Raw genomic sequence first — 17972 nt, forward strand, 5'->3', positions numbered from 1 at the left:
CCTGGTCCACCCAGTTTCCTGAAACACCTGGTCCACCCAGTTTCCTGAAACACCTGGTCCACCCAGTTTCCTGAAACACCTGGTCCACCCAGTTTCCTGAAACACCTGGTCGACCCAGTTTCCTGAAACACCTGGTCCACCCAGTTTCCTGAAACACCTGGTCCACCCAGTTTCCTGAAACACCTGGTCCACCCAGTTTCCTGAAACACCTGGTCCACCCAGTTTCCTGAAACACCTGGTCCACCCAGTTTCCTGAAACACCTGGTCCACCCAGTTTCCTGAAACACCTGGTCCACCCAGTTTCCTGAAACACCTGGTCCACCCAGTTTCCTGAAACACCTGGTCCACCCAGTTTCCTGTAACACCTGGTCCACCCAGTTTCCTGAAACACCTGGTCCACCCAGTTTCCTGAAACACCTGGTCCACCCAGTTTCCTGAAACACCTGGTCCACCCAGTTTCCTGAAACACCTGGTCCACCCAGTTTCCTGAAACACCTGGTCGACCCAGTTTCCTGAAACACCTGGTCCACCCAGTTTCCTGAAACACCTGGTCCACCCAGTTTCCTGAAACACCTGGTCCACCCAGTTTCCTGAAACACCTGGTCCACCCAGTTTCCTGAAACACCTGGTCCACCCAGTTTCCTGAAACACCTGGTCCACCCAGTTTCCTGAAACACCTGGTCCACCCAGTTTCCTGAAACACCTGGTCCACCCAGTTTCCTGAAACACCTGGTCCACCCAGTTTCCTGAAACACCTGGTCGACCCAGTTTCCTGAAACACCTGGTCCACCCAGTTTCCTGAAACACCTGGTCCACCCAGTTTCCTGAAACACCTGGTCCACCCAGTTTCCTGAAACACCTGGTCCACCCAGTTTCCTGAAACACCTGGTCCACCCAGTTTCCTGAAACACCTGGTCCACCCAGTTTCCTGAAACACCTGGTCCACCCAGTTTCCTGAAACACCTGGTCCACCCAGTTTCCTGAAACACCTGGTCCACCCAGTTTCCTGAAACACCTGGTCCACCCAGTTTCCTGAAACACCTGGTCCACCCAGTTTCCTGAAACACCTGGTCCACCCAGTTTCCAGAAACACCTGGTCCACCCAGTTTCCTGAAACACCTGGTCCACCCAGTTTCCTGAAACACCTGGTCCACCCAGTTTCCTGAAACACCTGGTCCACCCAGTTTCCTGAAACACCTGGTCCACCCAGTTTCCTGAAACACCTGGTCCACCCAGTTTCCTGAAACACCTGGTCCACCCAGTTTCCTGAAACACCTGGTCCACCCAGTTTCCTGAAACACCTGGTCCACCCAGTTTCCTGAAACACCTGGTCCACCCAGTTTCCTGAAACACCTGGTCCACCCAGTTTCCTGAAACACCTGGTCCACCCAGTTTCCTGAAACACCTGGTCCACCCAGTTTCCTGAAACACCTGGTCCACCCAGTTTCCTGAAACACCTGGTCCACCCAGTTTCCTGAAACACCTGGTCCACCCAGTTTCCTGAAACACCTGGTCCACCCAGTTTCCTGAAACACCTGGTCCACCCAGTTTCCTGAAACACCTGGTCCACCCAGTTTCCTGAAACACCTGGTCCACCCAGTTTCCTGAAACACCTGGTCCACCCAGTTTCCTGAAACACCTGGTCCACCCAGTTTCCTGAAACACCTGGTCCACCCAGTTTCCTGAAACACCTGGTCCACCCATCTCTGGTGCCACTGTTTGACCAACTTGACACCAACGCTTAAATGAATGTCGATGAAACGAGTAACCGCTTGACAGCCTAACTTTGAATGTGTTTAAGCCTAACTTTTTGTTGAAATGTGTTTAAGCCTAACTTTTTGTTGAATGTGTTAAAGCCTAACTTTTTGTTGAAGTTGTTTAAGCCTAACAATTCATTGAAATGTGTTTAAGCCTAACTTTTTGTTGAATGTGTTTAAGCCTAACTTTTTGTTGAATGTGTTTAAGCGCATGATGGAGGAGTACTGCCAGGACTGGGCGAGACGTCACACCAAGGAGGAGTACGATAACAAGATGGTGTTTGGGTGGACTTTAACGAGAACACGCTTTTCTACCAGATCAATTCCCTACACTCGACACTGACGGGGGTAGGTCTGATCGTGTTCACGTCAACAACAAAAATTGTTGATTGTGTGTTGTAAATGTATACAATGACTTCAGAAATATTTCATTATGGGGGATTTTTCTTATATGTATGTATATATATATATATATATATATATATATATATATATATATATATATATATATATATATATATATATATATATATATATATATATATATATATATATATATATATATATATATATATATGTGTGTGTGTTACGGACAAAGCCCGAAGTTGGCTAATGCGTACATTGGCCGACTTCGGGCTTTGTCCGTAACATATTCACTGAGTGTCACATGAGCTTTATTTATATTTTATCCAACCCACAATAATTGTGGGAAAAGGTTTGTCGCATGGGGTTCTCTCATTTCCTTTAGCCTTTTAAAATGTAATATAATATTCCAATTTTGAAACCAATTTTTGATAGACAGTGTAGGTGGGCTTGTTGATCTTGAGACAATCCTACCACACTAGGAAAGAGCAATAACACACATCCGTAGCAAAATGTCGCACGTTTTGTTGGCGTAGACATGACCCAAACAATAGTTATTTTTCTGTCAAACCTTAGTGTTCAGGTTGATTCATGTGTTTAGATCGAGAAGTTGATTCGTGTATTTAGATCCAAATGTTGATTCATGTGTTTAGATCCAGATGTTGATTCATGTGTTTAGATCCAGATGTTGATTCATGTGTTTAGATCCAGATGTTGATCCATGTGTTTAGACCCAAATGTTGATCCATGTGTTTAGACCCAAATGTTAATCCATGTGTTTAGACCCAAATGTTGATCCATGTGTTTAGACCCAAATGTTGATCCATGTGTTTAGACCCAAATGTTGATCCATGTGTTTAGATGCAGATGTTGATCCATGTGTTTAGACCCAAATGTTAATCCATGTGTTTAGACCCAAATGTTGATCCATGTGTTTAGACCCAAATGTTGATCCATGTGTTTAGACCCAAATGATAATCCATGTGTTTAGACCCAAATGTTGATCCATGTGTTTAGACCCAAATGTTGATCCATGTGTTTAGACCCAAATGTTGATCCATGTGTTTAGACCCAAATGTTGATCCATGTGTTTAGACCCAAATGTTGATCCATGTGTTTAGATGCAGATGTTGATGAACGCTCACATCAAGAATGCTCTAGGCCAAGACTTCTCGATGGAGGCGGGACTGCAATATGAGAGCAACAAGATTCTCAACCGTCGACGTGTGTTCGAGTTTCTGACCCTGATGAGCATCAGTCTAGCCATGGCGCTGATTCCAGTGGGCTTTATCTACGTGCTGCTGTCTGAGAGAGCGGTAGGTCGTGCTAGCACTCATCAGGCCATGCACTCATCAGGCCATGCACTCATCAGGCCATGTACTAATCAGGAAGTGGCCTGCTATCTAAAATGCCCATGTCCTGCTTTCAAATTTGACCATGTCCTACTATCTAACCTGGAAATGTCCTGCTATCTAACCCGGAAAACTTTTCTTTAATAAATATCGTAGTAAATGAATGGCGTTAACTCTAATGGGAACCAAATGTATGAGTCTTGTTTAAAACTGACATACAATTGTTTTATGAGTATTTGTTTTAGTTGAGATATAGAGGTGGTTACATCACACTGACTACGGTTACATCACATTGACTAATCTTACAACATATTGACTACGGTTACATCACATTGACTACGGTTACATCACATTGACTACGGTTACATCACATTGACTAATCTTACAACATATTGACTACGGTTACATCACATTGACATCATTCCAGTGTTCTGATGGTTGTATCATTTCAGTGTTCTGATGGTTGTATCATTCCAGTGTTCTGATGGTTGTATCATTCCAGTGTTCTGATGCGTGTATCATTCCAGTGTTCTGATGCTTGTATCATTCCAGTGTTCTGATGCTTGTATCATTCCAGTGTTCTGATGCTTGTATCATTCCAGTGTTCTGATGGTTGTATCATTCCAGTGTTCTGATGCTTGTATCATTCCAGTGTTCTGATGGTTGTATCATTCCAGTGTTCTGATGGTTGTATCATTCCAGTGTTCTGATGGTTGTATCATTCCAGTGTTCTGATGGTTGTATCATTCCAGTGTTCTGATGCTTGTATCATTCCAGTGTTCAGATGGTTGTATCATTCCAGTGTTCTGATGGTTGTATCATTCCAGTGTTCTGATGATTGTATCATTCCAGTGTTCTGATGTTTGTATCATTCCAGTGTTCTGATGCTTGTATCATTCCAGTGTTCAGATGCTTGTATCATTCCAGTGTTCTGATTCTTGTATCATTCCAGTGTTCTGATGGTTGTATCATTCCAGTGTTCTGATGTTTGTATCATTCCAGTGTTTGATGCTTGTATCATTCCAGTGTTCTTATGTTTGTATCATTCCAGTGTTCTGATGGTTGTATCATTCCAGTGTTTTGATGCTTGTATCATTCCAGTGTTCTGATTCTTGTATCATTCCAGTGTTCTGATGGTTGTATCATTCCAGTGTTCTGATTCTTGTATCACTCCAGTGTTCTGATGGTTGTATCATTCCAGTTTTCTGATGGTTGTATCATTCCAGTGTTCTGATGGTTGTATCATTCCAGTGTTCTGATGCTTGTATCATTCCAGCGTTCTGATGGTTGTATCATTCCAGTGTTCTGATGCTTGTATCATTCCTAGTGTTGTGATGGTTGTATCATTCCAGTGTTCTGATGGTTGTATCATTCCAGTGTTCTGATGGTTGTATCATTCCAGTGTTCTGATGCTTGTATCATTCAAGTGTTCTGATGCTTGTATCATTCCAGTGTTCTGATGCTTGTATCATTCCAGTGTTCTGATGGTTGTATCATTCCAGTGTTCTGATATTTGGTTCATTCCAGTGTTCTAATGGTTGTATCATTCCAGTGTTCTGATGCTTGTATCATTCCAGTGTTCAGATGCTTGTATCATTCCAGTGTTCTGATGCTTGTATCATTCCAGTGTTCTGATGGTTGTATCATTCAAGTGTTCTGATGGTTGTATCATTCAAGTGTTCTGATATTTGGTTCATTCCAGTGTTCTAATGGTTGTATCATTCCAGTGTTCTGATGCTTGTATCATTCCAGTGTTCAGATGGTTGTATCATTCCAGTGTTCTGATGCTTGTATCATTCCAGTGTTCTGATGGTTTATCATTCCAGTGTTCTGATGGTTGTATCCTTCCAGTGTTCAGATGCTTGTATCATTCCAGTGTTCTGATGCTTGTATCATTCCAGTGTTCTGATGGTTTATCATTCCAGTGTTCTGATGGTTGTATCATTCCAGTGTTCTGATGCTTGTATCATTCCAGTGTTCTGATGCTTGTATCATTCCAGTGTTCTGATGCTTGTATCATTCCAGTGTTGTGATGCTTGTATCATTCCAGTGTTCTGATGCTTGTATCATTCCAGTGTTCTGATGCTTGTATCATTCCAGTGTTGTGATGCTTGTATCATTCCAGTGTTCTGATGCTTGTATCATTCCAGTGTTCTGATGGTTGTATCATTCCAGTGTTCTGATGCTTGTATCATTCCAGTGCGGCGCTAAACACCTTCACGATGTTTGTTGTCTTTGGGCTGGCGACAATCCCGTACCTGTACGCCCTGCAGAATTTCTTCCACAGTCCCGTGGCTGGCATAACAGTTCTCCTTATCATGAACATCATTATTGGTACATAAACCGTTCTTCTTATCATGAACATCATTATTGGTACATAAACCGCTCTCCTTATCATTAACATCATTATTGGTACATAAACAGTTTTTCTTATCATGAACATCATTATTGGTACATAAACCGCACTCCTTATCATGAACATCATTATTGGTACATAAACCGTTCTTCTTATCATGAACATCATTATTGGTACATAAACCGTTTTTCTTATCATGAACATCATTATTGGTACATAAACCGCTCTCCTTATCATGAACATCATTATTGGTACATAAACCGTTCTTCTTATCATGAACATCATTATTGGTACATAAACCGTTCTTCTCATCTCGTTCTTCTCAATATGAACATCATTTATTAGTACATGCGTACTTTTTAAAGCTTGATATTAATTTACTTACTTGAAACTAAATAAATAGTATCACATTTAACTGCAATTGTTCTACTCTAGAATTAGTTTTACACATATCTTGTTACAGTGTTTACAGTTTTGTTACCTTTTGAATAAATAGTGTGGTTTGTTACCGTTTGAATGAATAGTGTGGTTTGTTACCGTTTGAATGAATAGTGTGGTTTGTTACCGTTTGAATGAATAGTGTGGTTTGTTACCGTTTGAATGAATTGTGTGGTTTGTTACCGTTTGAATGAATAGTGTGGTTTGTTACCGTTTGAATGAATAGTGTGGTTTGTTACCGTTTGAATGAATTGTGTGGTTTGTTACCGTTTGAATGAATAGTGTGGTTTGTTACCTTTTGAATGAATAGTGTGGTTTGTTACCGTTTGAATAAATAGTGTGGTTTGTTACCGTTTGAATGAATAGTGTGGTTTGTTACCTTTTGAATGAATAGTGTGGTTTGTTACCGTTAGAATGAATAGTGTGGTTTGTTACCGTTTGAATGAATAGTGTGGTTTGTTACCGTTTGTGTTCTCCCAGGAATGGTGCTGGGTTCAATCAACGCGGACAACAAACTGGAAGGGGAGAAGATGACCGGCTTCTGGGATGTGGTGGACAAGGCATGCAGCTTTCTCTCGCCCAACTACGTACTGGCGGGGGCCATGGTCATCATGCTCAAGGAAACACACTTCGACGAGAAGTTGGGCGTGTCAGTTAAAGGTGTGTTGTGTGTGTGTGTGAGAGAGAGAGAGAGAGAGAGAGATCGTAAACACACTCGACGAGAAGTTGGGCGTGTCAGTTAAAGGTGTGTTGTGTGTGTGTGTGAGAGAGAGAGATCGTAAACACTCTTCGACGAGAAGTTGGGCGTGTCAGTTAAAGGTGTGTTGTGTGTGTGTGTGAGAGAGAGAGAGATCATAAACCCTCTTTGACGAGAAGTTAGGTGTGTCATTTAGAAGTGTGTTGTGTGTGTGTGTGTGATCACAACCGACTTGAAAGAGACTTGGGTATCCCTTAAAGGTGTGTTGTGTGTGCAGTGTGATAATATTCTGGCGAGTTTGTGAGTTTTCTGTGTTTATGGAATGAGCGTAAAGATAAACAAAATGCTTTTTTTAAAAAATGAATGAAATGATCACTGGAGGCCTGGTACTTCACAGCACACATTATTTCCGTTGCCCTCCAAAGTTTTTACATATTGTAAGCAATCATAGTTTGTGTTACCTTGACAACCGTTGCTAATTTACACCCCATCCAACAGACACACCCGAAGAACGGAACAAGTTTGATTACTTGTTCAAGCGAGACGATTCGTACATGGCCGACAGTGCCTACAAGCTCTTGTTCTTGGCCGTGGCTTCGTGGTTCTTGGTTCTTTTCATGGACTACAAGATGTACAGGGTTATAGGGTACAGTTGTTGTTTTATGGACTACAAGATGTACAGGGTTATAGGGTACAGTTGTTGTTTTATGGACTACAAGATGTACAGGGTTATAGGGTACAGTTGTTGTTTTATGGACTACAAGATTTACAGGTTATAGGGTACAGTTGTTGTTTTATGGACTACAAGATTTACAGGTTATAGGGTACAGTTGTTTTATGGACTACAAGATTTACAGGTTATAGGGTACAGTTGTTGTTTTATGGACTACAAGATGTACAGGTTATAGGGTACAGTTGTTGTTTTATGGACTACACGATGTACAGGGTTATAGGGTACAGTTGTTGTTTTATGGACTACAAGATGTACAGGTTATAGGGTACAGTTGTTGTTTTATGGACTACACGATGTACAGGGTTATAGGGTACAGTTGTTGTTTTATGGACTACAAGATGTACAGGTTATAGGGTACAGTTGTTGTTTTATGGACTACACGATGTACAGGGTTATAGGGTACAGTTGTTGTTTTATGGACTACAATATGTACAGGGTTATAGGGTACAGTTGTTGTTTTATGGACTACAATATGTACAGGGTTATAGGGTACAGTTGTTGTTTTATGGACTACAATATGTACAGGGTGATAGAGTACAGTTGTTGTTTTATGGACTACAAGATTTACAGGTTATAGGGTACAGTTGTTGTTTTATGGACTACAAGATTTACAGGTTATAGGGTACAGTTGTTGTTTTATGGACTACAAGATTTACAGGTTATAGGGTACAGTTGTTGTTTTATGGACTACAAGATTTACAGGTTATAGGGTACATTTGTTGTTTTATGGACTACAAGATGTACAGGTTATAGGGTACAGTTGTTGTTTTATGGACTACACGATGTACAGGGTTATAGGGTACAGTTGTTGTTTTATGGACTACAAGATGTACAGGTTATAGGGTACAGTTGTTGTTTTATGGACTACACGATGTACAGGGTTATAGGGTACAGTTGTTGTTTTATGGACTACAAGATGTACAGGTTATAGGGTACAGTTGTTGTTTTATGGACTACACGATGTACAGGGTTATAGGGTACAGTTGTTGTTTTATGGACTACAAGATGTACAGGGTTATAGGGTACAGTTGTTGTTTTATGGACTACAAGATTTACAGGTTATAGGGTACAGTTGTTTTATGGACTACAAGATTTACAGGTTATAGGGTACAGTTGTTGTTTTATGGACTACAAGATTTACAGGTTATAGGGTACAGTTGTTGTTTTATGGACTACAAGATTTACAGGTTATAGGGTACAGTTGTTGTTTTATGGACTTCAAGATTTACAGGTTATAGGGTACAGTTGTTGTTTTATGGACTACAAGATTTACAGGTTATAGGGTACATTTGTTGTTTTATGGACTACAAAATGTACAGATTATAGGGTACAGTTGTTGTTTTATGGACTACACGATGTACAGGGTTATAGGGTACAGTTGTTGTTTTATGGACTACAAGATGTACAGGTTATAGGGTACAGTTGTTGTTTTATGGACTACACGATGTACAGGGTTATAGGGTACAGTTGTTGTTTTATGGACTACAAGATGTACAGGGTTATAGGGTACAGTTGTTGTTTTATGGACTACAATATGTACAGGGTTATAGGGTACAGTTGTTGTTTTATGGACTACAATATGTACAGGGTTATAGAGTACAGTTGTTGTTTTATGGACTACAAGATTTACAGGTTATAGGGTACAGTTGTTGTTTTATGGACTACAAGATTTACAGGTTATAGGGTACAGTTGTTGTTTTATGGACTACAAGATTTACAGGTTATAGGGTACAGTTGTTGTTTTATGGACTACAATATGTACAGGTTATAGGGTACAGTTGTTGTTTTATGGACTTTATGGATTTTACCTCGGGAAGGGTTGCTACGACTCTGGGGGGTGTCACCATTAAGTGCCGCACCGGGTCACACCCGACCTCGCTACGCCACTGTAGCTACCCAATATACAGTAAAATAATATAAAAACCGTCTATCTGCTAAAATATAAATTTTCAGTTGCGATAAAATGTAAATAATTGATTTTTTCATTCCTGTTCGCTGTTACACATTTGTGAACAACTATTAAAAATCATGTTACTCTTCGCACAAGAAAAAAAAAATGTCTTATTTTAGATATAAAACGAAATGTCTCAATGTCAAGGAAGGGTTAGATGAAGTAAAAACTAAAGAAGATGATGACGTTATTGAAGAAAGACGACGTAACCTTCAAACGGATAAGCAAAGCCTGTTTGATACAGGTAGTGTATGATGGCTAAATGAACGGATGGGTGGATTGACGGATAGACGGATGGATGGATGGATGGATGGATGGATGGATGGATGGATGGATGGATGGATGGATGGATGGATGGATGGATGGATGGATGGATGGATGGATGGATGGATGGATGGATGGATGGATGGATGGATGGATGGATGGATGGATGGATGGATGGATGGATGGATGGATGGATGGATGGATGGATGGATGGATGGATGGATGGATGGATGGATGGATGGATGGATGGATGGATGGATGGATGGATGGATGGATGGATGGATGGATGGATGGATGGATGGATGGAATGACATCACATTTGTGAATTTGATGTAGAATGCTCAACTATTTCTCGCCTAGATGCTATGCTTCTGGTGAACGTGAGCAAGAAATATTTCAGTCGACCCGAGGTGGCAGTGTACAAGACCTGCCTGGGCGTCAAGGAGAAGGAATGCCTGGGCTTACTGGGGCAGAACGGAGCAGGAAAGACAACCACGTTCAAAATGTTGACTGGGGACATCGCGATGTCTAATGGAGACGCTTATTTCAAGGGGAAAAACATCAAAACCCATCTGAGAAAAGTGAGGGAGAGTGTTTCTTCGGGGATGTTTTAATAAATCTATGATGAGTTACTGCCCTTAATGTTACAGGTCCAGTCTATGATGAGTTACTGCCCTTAATGTTACAGGTCCAGTCTATGATGAGTTACTGCCCTTAATGTTACAGGTCCAGTCTATAATGAGTTACTGCCCTTAATGTTACAGGTCCAGTCTATGATGAGTTACTGCCCTTAATGTTACAGGTCCAGTCTATGATGAGTTACTGCCCTTAATGTTACAGGTCCAGTCTATGATGAGTTACTGCCCTTAATGTTACAGGTCTAGTCTATGATGAGTTACTGCCCTTAATGTTACAGGTCCAGTCTATGATGAGTTACTGCCCTTAATGTTATAGGTCCAGACTATGATGAGTTACTGCCCTTAATGTTACAGGTCCAGTCTACGATGAGTTACGTCCCCCAGTTTGACGCCCTCCATGACGAGCTAACTGGACGAGAGACCCTGTACCTGTACGGCAGGTTGAGGGGGGTCCGAGAACATTGTCTGTCTGATCTGACGGAATTTCTCATCGACTTTGTCGCATTACGGCCTCACGAGTATAAGTGCACTGTTGCATACAGGTGGGGGAGTGTGGGGGGGGGGGGGGAGTGTGGAGTGTTGGGGGGGGGAGTGTGGAGTGTGGGAGGGAGTGGGGGGGGCGGTTCCATACTTTGGGATATTTTATCTGAAAACATTGTTGCATAATGTTTTGCCCATAATATATTATGCTCTGAGATATCTTGTCCTGGGGATAATTTGTACTTGAGATATTTTGTCTGGGATCATTTGCTCTGCCACCTTTGGACAGATCTGTCAACATAACAACATACAGTTGGAGGAGTCTCAAATTAATTTTACAAACGTTTGGACAGATCTGTCAACATAGCAACACACAGATATAGGGAGTTTCTTACAACATAAACATATGGGGAGTTTCTTAAAACATACAGATATGGGGAGTTTCTTACAACATACACATAGGGGAGTTTCTTAAAACATACACATATGGGGAGTTTCTTACAACATACAGATATAGGGGGTTTCTTATAAAATACCGATATGCGGTTTCTTATAATACTTATGTGGAGGTTTGTATAAAATACAGGTGGGAAAGTTTTGCGCAAGTTGTGTAGGTCGCTATAACATACAGGTAGGAACAGTGGTACTTATATAATGTCACTAATGGAATTTTTTAAATAGGTTTTTTCATACAGTTTGGGGTAGGTTTTCAAAATGTACAATTTGGGTGGGATTTTAATACAGTTTGGGAATGCTCTTGAACTCTCACCATACCAATTTAAGTTAAAAATCCTTATGGGGATTCTATTTAGTACAAAATGCACAAAATTACATTTTTTGTTGGCTTTAATTTTTTTTATATTCTTAAAATATAATAATAAAGACATGTATTTTCTTTGAAACTCTACTTTCATTATGAAGAAGTTTTTAATTTAGTATTTAAAAACTAAATGTCTACTTTGAATATCTTATATCAACTTAAAGTTATTATTCTGTATTTAAAAAATAAATGTCTACTTTGAATATCTTATATCAACTTAAAGTTATTATTCTGTATTTAAAAAATAAATGTCTACTTTGAATATCTTATATCAACTTAAAGTTATTATTCTGTATTTAAAAACTAAATGTCTACTTTGAATATCTTATATCAACTTAAAGTTATTATTCTGTATTTAAAAACTAAATGTCTACTTTGAATATCTTATATCAACTTAAAGTTATTATTCTGTATTTAAAAACTAAATGTCTACTTTGAATATCTTATATCAACTTAAAGTTATTATTCTGTATTTAAAAACTAAATGTCTACTTTGAATATCTTCTATCAACTTAAAGTTATTATTCTGTATTTAAAAACTAAATGTCTACATTGAATATCTTATATCAACTTAAAGTTATTATTCTGTATATCCCTCCAGTGGCGGCAACAAGAGGAAGCTATCAGTGGGGATCTCCATCATCGGCGACCCGCAGTTCATCATGCTGGACGAGCCGACCGCTGGGGTGGACCCGGTCTGTCGCAGAATTTTGTGGAACTGTCTGCAGGTCATTCGATCCCTGGCAAAAACTCTAGTGCTGACGTCACACAGGTTCGAGAACAGCATGCACACAGCACTGTTTTAATCTTCATGTCATTTACTATACCGCCATATACAGTCGTGTCTATGTCATTTACCATACCGCCATATACAGTCGTGTCTATGTCATTTACCATACCGCCATATACAGTCGTGTCTTTGTCTTAGACACGACTGTATATACACGACTGTCTTATACAATCTCCAGCATGGAGGAGTGTGAGGCTCTCTGTACAAGATTCGCCATCTTCAAGAAGGGAAAGATGCTCTGTCTCGGCAGCCCCCAGCACTTGAAGACCAAGTTCGGCAAGGGCTTTTCAGTTCTGCTACAGGCATCAGAAAAACCGGACGGGACGCTGCACCCACTGCAACCCGCCGTAGAATTTATATCAGAGAAAATCCCCGGTGTCAATGTAAGACTCGTTGTCCTTGTCGTTGTCGTTGTCCTTGTCGTTTTCCTTGTCGTTGTCCTTGTCATTGTCCTTGTCGTTGTCCTTGTCGTTGTAATTGTCGTTGTCCTTGTCATTGTCCTTGTCGTTGTCCTTGTCATTGTCGTTGTCCTTGTCATTGTCCTTGTCATTGTCGTTGTCCTTGTCATTGTCCTTGTCGTTGTCCTTGTCGTTGTCATTGTCGTTGTCCTTGTCATTGTCGTTGTCCTTGTCATTGTCGTTGTCCTTGTCATTGTCCTTGTCATTGTCGTTGTCATTGTCGTTGTCCTTGTCATTGTCGTTGTCCTTGTCATTGTCCTTGTCGTTGTCCTTGTCGTTGTCATTGTCGTTGTCCTTGTCATTGCCCTTGTCGTTGTCCTTGTCGTTGTCCTTGTCATTGTCCTTGTCGTTGTCTGCAAGTGCTCGTCAGCTGATGATAGCGGTACTGTGGTGACACCGACACGGTGGTGATACCGACACGGTGGTGATACCGACACGGTGGTGATACCGACACGGTGGTGATACCGACACTGTGGTGATACCGACACTGTGGTGATACCGGCACGGTGGTGATACCGGTACTATGGTGATAGACCGTAAATACATTTGTAGTAAGCTTATCATTTTGTTCTGTAGCGCTTGTGCGATGCTCTCCTAATCTAAGCTCTCACTGTGTATGATTATTGTTTACCACCTAATGATGTAAGATTATTGATTACCCCCTAACGATGTAAGATTAATGTTTACCAACTAACGATGTATGATTATTGTTTACCACCTAATGATGTAAGATTATTGATTACCCCCTAACGATGTAAGATTAATGTTTACCACCTAACGATGTATGATTATTGTTTACCCCCTAAGGATGTATGATTATTGTTTACCATGTGACCTACTTAGGTCTAGTAATGTTTTATTTTTAGTTTGACATTTGTTATAATACCATATATGGTCTGTGGTGCAATGATCGGTTTTTTTCCGCTGTCTTACTAAGAGAGTCTTAGACTCAGAAATTTTCCATCGAGAGATGATTGATTGTTTCAGACCAGATGACCACCCCAACCAATGGTCTTATGATTTGAAGGTGACCTTCCATGTTACCTAAGTCTATAAATAGATCGCCCACATGTGTCTCGAGGCAGTCTTTGGTCAGACGTCGTTGAATAGAGATAAGCCCTGTGTGTCGCCGTGCAGTATTAAGTTGTTATATTACTTGTGAATAAGTAATTCTTTATGCTTATAGCAGTGTTATTTATACAGTGGTGATTTTCCTGAAGTGTTAAAAGCTGTGATAGTGTATCATACTATTTATTCCCACGAATTGTAAGTTGGGTTTTGATCATTCTGTATATCTATTTTATTCTTGTATAAATCTAGTGTTCTGCCACGACTTTGTACACTCATTACAAGTTATATGCAGATTAAAAGTTTTGTTGGCATCATTAGTTTCTCTAGTGTTTCCCCTAGACATCAATTACGAGTCCTAGCGAACTAGTGAGTCAATTTTCTTTTATTTAGGCTTATCGCCATCTGTGTGTAATCAGTTAAACGAATCCGGGAGCGTTCGCCATCTATCTGGCTGATAGATTGGTGTCCGTTACAACCATCTAATTATGTAAGATTATCGTTTACCCCTAATGATGTATAATTATTGTTTATCACCTAACGATGTATGATTATTGTTTACCACCTAATGATGTAAGATTATTGTTTACCACCTAACGATGTATGATTATTGTTTACTCCCTAATGATGTATGATTATTGTTTACCACCTAATGATGTAAGATTATTGTTTACCACCTAACGATGTATGATTATTGTTTACCACCTAACGATGTATGATTATTGTTTACTCCCTAATGATGTATGATTATTGTTTACCCCCTAATGATGTAAGATTATTGTTTACCACCTAACGATGTATGATTATTGTTTACCCCCTAATGATGTATGCTAATTGTTTACCTCGTAATGATGTATGATTATCGTTTACCCCCTAATGATGTAAGATTATCGTTAACCCCTAATGATGTATGATTATTGTTTACCATCTAACGATGTATGATTATTGTTTACCACCTAATAATGTACGATTATCGTTTACCATCTAACGATGTATGATTATTGTTTACCATCTAACGCTGTATGATTATTGTTTACCACCTAATAATGTACGATTATCGTTTACCATCTATCGATGTATGATTATTGTTTACCACCTAACGATGTATGATTATTGTTTACTATCTAACTATGTATGATTATTGTTTACCTACAGGTATTTGACAACACACCTTACTACTGCCACATGCAGGTGTCAGAGGTCACACCCTTGTCAGAAATATTTAAAATACTGGTGGAAGCAAAAACGACATTTTTTCTGAGACATTTCCTCGTACAGCAAAAAAGTTTAGAGCAAGTATTTTTGCTTCTAATGCATCAAGACTAAAAACGTATGGAATAGCTTATTTTGTTGCTAAATTATCAAGACTAAAATAATTTAGAACAGTTTTTAGTCTTACATTATCAAGACTAAAATAATTTAGAACAGTTTTTTTTGTCTTACATTATCAAGAATAAAAATGTTTAGAACAGTTTTTTTTTGTTGTTAAATTATCAAGACTAAAATCCTTTAGAACAGTTTTTAGTCTTACATTATCAAGACTAAAATCATTTAGAACAGTTTTTAGTCTTACATTATCAAGACTAAAATGTTTAGAACAGTTTTTAGTCTTACATTATCAAGACTAAAAATGTTTAGAATAGTTTTTAGTCTTACATTATCAAGACTAAAATCATTTAGAATAATTTTTAGTCTTACATTATCAAGACTATAATCATTTAGAACAGTTTTTAGTCTTATATTATCAAGACTAAAAATGTTTAGAACAGTTTTTGTCTTACATTATCAAGACTAAAATCATTTAGAACCTTTTTTTTCTTACATTATCAATACTAAAATGTTTAGAACAGTTTTTAGTCTTACATTATCAAGACTAAAAATGTTTAGAATAATTTTTAGTCTTACATTATCAAGACTAAAAATGTTTAGAATAATTTTTAGTCTTACATTATCAAGACTAAAAATGTTTAGAACAGTTTATTGTGTCTTACATTATCAAGACTAAAAATGTTTAGAACAGTCTTTTGTCTTACATTATTAAGACTAAAAATGTTTAGAATAGTTTTTTGTCTTACATTATCAAGACTAAAAATGTTTAGAACAGTTTTTAGTCTTACATTATCAAGACTAAAATGTTACGATCTGTTTCTAGTCTTACATTATCAAGAGTAAAATCATTTAGAACAGTTTGTAGTCTTACATTATCAAGACTAAAAATGTTTAGAACAGTTTTTAGTCTTACATTATCAAGACTAAAATTTTACGAACAGTTTGTAGTCTTACATTATCAAGACTAAAATGTTACGAACAGTTTTTAGTCTTACATTATCAAGACTAAAAATGTTTGCCGTGATACATCCAGCTGGTTCACCTATGTCATTGACTTGGTTCGCTACCTACAAGCTGCCTACTGTATTTCATCAACATATAAGACCTAATGAATCAGGAGTCAAGTTGTGTCTTCAATAATATGAACTTCTTGCGTTGAGATGAACATGAAATATGTAATTTCGCATTGTTGATGCACGTTATATCTTACGAAAATGAAATGTGTTCAACTATTTCAGATTGTGATATCTTGCGTTTCTTTTAGTTTTGTATTAAAATTTAGAAATATATTTTAGGGCGAAAGAGAAATAAAAGATGTTAATCTACAGCTTTATGGGCAATTGTGAATGTTTGCTTGTGTTTGCTTGTTGTGTGTTTATATGTGTGTTCGCGTTGTGTATGGTGTGTGTTGTGCATGTGTATGTACGTATGTAAACGTATGTAGAAATTTCTGCACATCGTTGCAAGCAAGTGAAGATATTCTTGTTGGCGTGAAGAACTTGACTTGAACCATCCACACCTGGACTTGGTTAGCATGGACTCAACTTGTCAGTAATGTCAAGCTCATACAATATCATTTCACATTTTTAAACACTCTAAGACACACACACACACACAGTGTTTCTTTCAGACTTTTTTCTCCGGGGGGCACTAGATATTTTGGGGTGGGGGGGGCGGTCAACATTTTCTGGGGGGGGGGGGGGCGGACACTAGTAAAAGTATGTGTTTATTATATAAATTCCATCTCGTTCGGGGGGCGGTAGACTTTCATCGGGGGGGGGGGGGGCGGAGCACCCTCGAAGAGATGCCTGGAAGAAACTCTGCACACACACACTTATGTTCTACATGTTGAGTACCCTAATAAATGCAAAAGTTCAGTTAGAAAACAGTACACACATTCAACGCTATTCTTGCATTTTAAATAACAGGTCAACTAACTAACGCCATCTCTTTTAGAATTATATTTATCCATACTGAAAGCCAAATTACGATTCTTAACATGTACTTTATTTTTTTCAACAAAAGTACGAGTCGATATATACTACGTTCCTTCATCAACAACAAAAATAATTGTCTAACTCTTCTTCCTTCATCAACAACAAAAATAATTGTCTTACTCTTCTTCCTTCATCAACAACAAAAAGAATTGTCTTACTCTTCTTCCTTCATCAACAACAAAAAGAATTGTCTAACTCTTCTTCCTTCATCAACAACAAAAATAATTGTCTTACTCTTCTTCCTTCATCAACAACAAAAATAATTGTTTAACTCTTCTTCCTTCATCAACAACAAAAAATAATTGTCTTACTCTTCTTCCTTCATCAACAACAAAAAATAATTGTCTTACTCTTCTTCCTTCATCAACAACAAAAATAATTGTCTTACTCTTCTTCCTTCATCAACAACAAAAAATAATTGTCTTACTCTTCTTCCTTCATCAACAACAAAAAATAATTGTCTTACTCTTCTTCCTTCATC

General features: G+C 38.7%; 1 protein-coding gene across 1 annotated transcript; it reads left to right on the forward strand.

Moving 5' to 3' along the window:
- The first annotated feature begins 5690 nt into the window (after nt 1-5690).
- Nucleotides 5691-15493, forward strand: LOC131946029 (phospholipid-transporting ATPase ABCA3-like). Its single transcript, XM_059306657.1, has 9 exons — nt 5691-5806; nt 6747-6926; nt 7462-7609; nt 9767-9891; nt 10272-10492; nt 10904-11091; nt 12451-12621; nt 12818-13022; nt 15321-15493. Exons 1-9 carry the CDS (start codon nt 5695-5697, stop codon nt 15489-15491), a joined length of 1521 nt encoding a protein of 506 aa, XP_059162640.1. The 5' UTR covers nt 5691-5694; the 3' UTR covers nt 15492-15493.
- Nucleotides 15494-17972: the final 2479 nt, after the last annotated feature.

The sequence above is a fragment of the Physella acuta genome, unplaced genomic scaffold (genome assembly GCF_028476545.2).
Source record: "Physella acuta isolate Inbredline_101_S28 unplaced genomic scaffold, ASM2847654v3 ptg000543l, whole genome shotgun sequence".
NCBI lineage: Eukaryota > Metazoa > Mollusca > Gastropoda > Physidae > Physella > Physella acuta.

Coding starts and splice junctions, on each gene's coding strand:
- LOC131946029 (XM_059306657.1), top strand. CDS start 5,695: ATGTTTGTTGTCTTTGGGCTGGCGACAATCCCGTACCTGTACGCCCTG. Junction 9,892..10,271: donor GCAAAGCCTGTTTGATACAG/GTAGTGTATGAT, acceptor TTTCTCGCCTAG/ATGCTATGCTTCTGGTGAAC. Junction 12,622..12,817: donor CTAGTGCTGACGTCACACAG/GTTCGAGAACAG, acceptor TACAATCTCCAG/CATGGAGGAGTGTGAGGCTC.